This window comes from Verticillium alfalfae, genomic scaffold (genome assembly GCF_000150825.1).
Source record: "Verticillium alfalfae VaMs.102 supercont1.18 genomic scaffold, whole genome shotgun sequence".
Classification (NCBI taxonomy): domain Eukaryota; kingdom Fungi; phylum Ascomycota; class Sordariomycetes; order Glomerellales; family Plectosphaerellaceae; genus Verticillium; species Verticillium alfalfae.
In genome coordinates this window covers 341,834-348,425 of record NW_003315021.1, presented here as the reverse complement: position 1 = coordinate 348,425, position 6,592 = coordinate 341,834, and the positions used below count along the sequence as shown (strand labels likewise).

General features: G+C 38.6%; 1 protein-coding gene across 1 annotated transcript; it reads right to left on the bottom strand.

Annotated features, from left to right (window-relative positions):
• Positions 1–5,039: 5,039 nt before the first annotated feature.
• VDBG_10100 (amino-acid permease inda1) lies at positions 5,040–6,309 on the bottom strand (the record flags this gene model as incomplete). Its single annotated transcript, XM_002999760.1, has 3 exons — positions 5,040–5,839; positions 5,901–5,958; positions 6,016–6,309. The coding sequence occupies 3 exons, from the start codon at positions 6,307–6,309 to the stop codon at positions 5,040–5,042; spliced, it is 1,152 nt and encodes a 383-aa protein (XP_002999806.1).
• Positions 6,310–6,592: the final 283 nt, after the last annotated feature.

The window sequence follows — 6,592 nt, the reverse complement described above, 5'->3', positions numbered from 1 at the left end:
ACTAACTTAGGATAGGGAAATAGGTATAAAAGGGTAGATATTCTTATACTTATAGATATACTCTTTCTCACGATAGAATTAATCTAAGTCTTACTTTATATCTATTATAATAAGTATATAATACCTTACGATACTATATCGCCTTAGAGTTATAACCTAAGCTTCTACTAATAGCAACCCTAACCCTCTTTAATAGTATTCCCCCTTCGGAAGCTACTAGGTCGTAATAAGTATAATCTATCTTCTAATTTAGGAAAAGTAAGAACTAACGTTATTAATAAAGTATAGTAGAAATTAAAGAAAGTAAACTTATAATAGCTATACGCCTTAATAATAAAAGTACTAATATATTCTAGAAAGTTAGATATAAGGTTATTATATTTATCCTAACTAGTTTTACTAAGTCTTATAGTAAAAACTATCCTTTTAACGTTAAAGAAACGTCTTTAAAAGTTACTTAGAATAGTACCTATAATTAAGATTAAGGTAGAACTTAGAAGTAGTATAGCTATCTACTTATAGTAATCTCTAGTAATAAATTTTATAAATAGTTTTAACTATCTATATTCTCTACTTATCCTATTCTTTTAAGTATTAACGTATTATAATAGAGTTTTAATACTAAGGCGATAACTATTAGCTATATAAAAGATATATATCTCCTAATTAGTTAGCGAATTATAGCTTTAGCTCGATAAATTAGTATATATAAATTCCCCGAGGAGAGAGTAAAGCTTTATAAAGGATAAGCACTATAGCTCTATTAAATAGAACTTTTATATTAGAGTAATACTACTACGTACTATATAGCCCTACTATAAAAACTTCATCCTAATACTTAAGACTATTAATAGTACTTTACCTTAGAAGAGTTATAATATTAATTAAAAGTAAACAAATAATTAATATAATATTTTAAAAATCTTTTAAGCTAAGTAATATCGCTCTTTAATTCGTATTATCTAGCTAGCTAAGCTATATAATACTTTAGTAATAAGAAGTAGTAAACTACGTTTCTAGCCTGTAGTTATCCTCTAGCGTATTCAGCTAGTCTCCCTCTCGAATTTCGGGAAAGGATAAGCCCTCTAGCTCGCACTTTACTAAGCTTTTCACCTTCTAAAAAGCCTCCCTTAATTCTAATATCTTCTTACTACCTCCTTTAACTAGAAAGTCCTTTAACGCTTAATCTAAAAGACCTAATAAAGAATTTATAGCCTCTTTAACTAAGTCGACGACTAGGATACTTACAATATACGTAATATTACTTCTTAATCGCGCCCTTATTCTAAATAAATCCCTATAAGGTTACTAAAATCTCTAAATATAGTTTTTCGTAAGCTTATTAATTTCTCCGAGAATTATTTAAGCTTCTACGTTATATATAATAAGATCTTTATTCAGTTATTTACTCTTTACTATGAATAAAGGATAGCTTAGCTAGGTTTTAGTTACCCTAATAATAACTTCGAGGGTCTCTTACTTATCTATAGGATACTTTTCGTAGAAACTTATAAACGGGGCCATTACTTTTATAGTCTAGGGTAGTAGTAGAAGAGCTAGTAATTATATAGCTAGCCTTACTAGCGAAGGTAGCTTATCCTAATTATATTAACTATTTTTAATATCTCTAATACTATTATCTAAAGCCTATATAAGCTAGTCTTAGAGGTACTTATAATTAGGATTAACTCTATATAATATACTCTCTTTTATATTATAAGTAAAAAACGAGCTATACTTACTCTGCATTACCGTCTAAGCCTAGTTAATTTAGCCTAAAGCCACCCCCCTACCTATATTACTAAATTACGACCTAGATTAGTAGTATTAATAAGAGCTTTAGAGCTACTTTTTATTCTCTATTAATAGTAAGATACTAAACGAGTTACTTATAATTTAGCTAAGCTCTAAATCTTATTAGAGCCTACGGTCTAGCTCCTCTAAGAATATACTAAAGTATATTATAACTTTAGGATCATTACTATTAAGTTAAGATCCCTCCCCTAGCTAATTAGTCTATTAGTTACGAAGAAGGCTTTAATACTTAATAATTATTTATACTTAAGTACTATAGATCGTAAATTAAAAAATATAGTTCTTAATACGTAAATATATTTTTTAATAGTAGACTTATAAATAATAAAGTCGTCTTCTCGTAATTAACCGATTTATAGATTATAGATTAAAGACTATTACGTAGTATTAATAATTTAATAAGAACGTCGGTTACTATAATAGCTTTCTATTATATAGATTTAATCTTAACTTAGTTTCTCTAAGTAAAGACGTAATATATTTTTATACTACTAAATAAAAAATTTAGCCTTTCGAGTTTCTTATTAATTTCTATCCTTTATAAATACTATTATATTCTATAACTCGTATTACTACTTATTAGAATTAAAGTTTACGCTTATTCCTTTCGCCTTAAATCCTCTCGCGAAAAGTTTAGCTTTAGCGAGAGCTATAACGAAAAAAGTAGCTTTATTAGTTATACCTAAGAACGGAGGGGGTATTTACTATTCACAACGCAGTAATAGTTTTAGGATATATACGGTAGGAAAACGTATATAACCTAGGTTTCACTACTTAGAACGTTTCGTTTTTAATATAAACCTCGCTTATTATAATTATATTATTAAGTAGCTCTTAGCTTATTACCCTAGAATTACGCCTCTAAACCTACTTAGCCTAAGAGCGGTCGATAAATAACTAAGATTACTATAATAAAAATAAAGAATCTACGTTTTATAGAGCGGAAAAGGCTCTTAGAGCTAGAAGATATTATTATAAAGATATAGGGAATATATTTACTTTTTACTAAAGCGATAGTATCTTATACCTTCTAAGTATTATATACGATTAAATAGGTCGCTTAATCCCTATATTATAGTTAAAGTAAGATAGTAGTTTAAGAGCTTTAAACGTTATCTACTAAATAGAGAGAGGCTTCGCTTATATATATACTAGACGTAGATAACTCTAATTAAGCTTCCCCTTCTCTCTCTCTATATTATCGGCTAGATATTATAGTATAAATATAAGTATAGCTAGGCTAGATCTTTAGATAGGTCGTATTCTATAGATACTTTATTTACTAAGAAGTATTATAATTAATCTAATATTAAAGGCTTCGGGTTATAGTATATAATAATACACTAGATAAGAAACTATATAGTTTAACGCTTAGCTTATTTCTAGCTTTGAATTAGTAGACTAAAGATACTACGACGTACTTACTTATAAAACCTAAGCTCCTAGGTCTTAACTTATTAGTACCCCCTAATTAAATCGGAATACTGAAATTAAGGCAGTATATTTGGACCCCCTTAAACTATATAAGCTAAGGCTACTAATTAGAATACTATATATATAAGCGCTTATAGTAGGGCCTAAAGCGGCGGCTTAAAGAGGGGAAAGATTATATAGGCGCGTACTGTGCGGGCTATCTTAGCCTTATAGTAGAGACTTCTCCTAAATATGATACTGCCCTTACTAGCTTATCTAGGGGAGAGCGGACGGGATCCCGAGTTTTCCAGCAGGTATGGTCGCATGTGCTTGGGAGTCATGCTGTGTGCATACATAGACTCACGAAAACTACTTGGCCTGCCTAGTTTCTGACGCTGCCTGTGATCAGGTATAATGATTTGAAAAGGATTGATGCTTTCATGTATTGAATAGTCCATTTGGATAATACCACAATCTGTTCTGCTGCTAGTCTGTGGTAACCCAGGTATGTCGTATCCTTACCTTCTCCTAACATGGCTCGAGAGCACTGATTGCGCAGACACATCACATCAAGCTAAGGTATAGCCTGGTCGCTACAACCATTCCATCAGATTTTGAACAGCTGAATACCAAATTTCGTATGTACGTGGTAGGTCTTACTTTGTGTGACTTGCGATGCTGGTCACTACCAGTACTGCTGAAAATGTATCATATTGGCTTTGAGGCCGGCTGAATTGTCACCCTTCACCGAATGATCACTCTCTAAGCTATGAGGACCGTAACACAAACTTAGTTTAGAGTCATTACATTCTTGAATTGCCAAGGCTTTACCAGCTGCTCACACATCTACAATGACTAAGAGAAGCCTCCCTATCTTAACGGCACCTACCTCGCCTGCTAAGTCTATGATGCGAGCTTGCCATGGCTCAACCCTGAGCAGATACTAGGTCCCACTGCACTAATATGACGGCCAAGATAGAGCTGAAATAAAACTCGACGGCTACAGAGTTTCATAATTTGAGTCACGTGGGCAGTTTCAGCCTTAAGAAGACATCGAAATGTACTCTTATCCGCAAAAGTACAGTACACAAAGTGCTTTGTCGATTGTTTCGAGTGGCCAAATCATGGCTCCTGGTCTGGCCATCAAGCTTTCAGGCGATTTCGTCAAGTTCCTCTAGAACATCCTACCGAGCAGGCGTTTCCAGGCGGCCTGACTAGCAACCATCTCTCGATGCGCGTTGATCTCGTCCCAGTCATGCTCCCGCCTCCCGGTATCAACATCCACATCCCGTATCTTGAGCCAGCCTGATCTCTTCCAAATGAAACCACAAACCCAGAATAAAAGAACTACAGGGAGGGCTAGGTATGCTTTGAAAAACCCCTCCACATCATTGAGTCCTTCTTTTCCCGGTGGTGCGATTGCGGTGTAGAACTGAATTAGCCAATGTTAGTCCTAGTTCGACAGACGAGCAGCAGAAATAACGGCGTACCTGAGCTGCCAGAACAATAAAGCAGAGAAACAATCCAAGCCAGGAGCCGTAAACACCCCCGACGGCTTGGAAAGGAATTTCATCCAGAGTGTGGCCATAATACGACCAGGCTTGGCGGAAGCGGATATGCGCAAGGCAGATGGAGCCCCATGAAAACGTTGCAGCAAGGCCACCCAATGCGAGCAGCCAGTCGAAAACAACTAGTCCGGACGTGCTGAGGTTGACGTATGCCAGCGGGCCAAAGGCCAGTATGAATATAGTAGAAGCCAGAGGCCGTCCTGAGCGATCGATATACGTAAAGATCTCCGGGGCATAGCCCTGCTAAGCGAGAGCCGTTAGAGTCCGAGAGCCGCCGAAAACGCAGGACATTCCGACGGATAATACCGATATCAGGATAACCGCGTTAATGAAATGGTCGTAGCCCCTCAAACCAGCGTAAAGGCCGACGAGGACAAATAGGGAGGCAGAAACGTCGGCATAGGCGGATTCTGAAATCAATCTAAGATCGTCAGACCGAATAAGAAGGCCTATCAGAGAGAGACCCAGGACGTAGAAGAGGGTAATACGCCAGAAGACCTGCTTAATAGCACTAGGAAGCGCTTTCGTAGGGTTCTTGCTTTCAGCAGCAGCAAGGCCCACCAGTTCGGAACCGTTGAAAGAGAAAGCAGCGGTAACAAACACGGAACAGAACCCTCGGAACCCGTACCGGAATGGCCCGGGGTCTTGCCAAAGTCGGGTGCCCCAGTAATCGTCGTACCGTCCAGAAGAAGGGCCCCCTCCACAAATCAGGACAACAGAAATCACCATAAAGGTGCTGATAGTGATGATCTTTAATAAGGAGGCCCAGAACTCTTCTTCGGCGTAACCAATACCGCCGAACAGGTTTAAGAAGAGCAATGCCACCATAAAGATTATGATCCACAGCCCGATGCTGATGGAGTTGTCCCAGTACCGAATGACCATACCACAGACGGTAAGTTCAAGTAGGAGGATGATAGCCCAAGAGAAAATGTAGTTCCATCCCATGGCGAAGCCCCAGGACGGATCGATAAATCGGGTAGAATAAGTATAGAAGCCCCCGGAGATAGGGTACATGACGGCCAACTCGCCAAGTGCGAAGACTGGTCAGATATGCATCAGATCGTGTACCGAGAGGTGAATTTGGGGGACTGTTGTGCTTACCGACGTTGAAGATCAAGATTCCTGTCAGGCAGAAACATATGATGAGAGACGCTGGTCCCTAAAAAGTTGTTAGCCTTTAACAAACACGACCAGCGAGATTGGGAAGGGGCCTGACACCGGACGAAAGAGCCCGCCCAGACCCAACAAAGAACCCAGCACCAATCGCTCCTCCAATGGCGATCATGTTCAGATGCCGGGCTTGCATGGGCCGCTTGAGCTCGAGCGAGCCTTTTCCATAATGGCCCTTCTTGAACGAGGCAAGATTGAGTCCATAGCGAGTAAAGAAGTTCTCCTCGTGGAAAAGCTCGGATGCGACCACCTCCTGAGTGCTGGTGTTTTTGAGGCCCATATCAGGCTTCTCGGTCTGAAAACCGTCGATGGTTTGTTGCTCTTGAGTCGTGGAGTCCATGATGCTGAGAGTAGAGCAAGGGTGACGTCTGGGAGTCTGGGAAAGATGCCATATAAATACCTTGGTCCCCAATCAGCATTTTGACCCTGCCATAGTGGACTACTCTTTCGTATGCGTAGAATATCCGATCAAGAGATATTCTTATCTCGCCTCCATTGTGGACGGGCCTCCCACGAGTCATGCTGGAAGGACCAGGCCGTCACTAGCTCCAAAGTACATCAAATCAGCATCACCAGAGCCCGCATCACCACTGGCCCGCGGAACCCGGACCGCGGAACGCCCC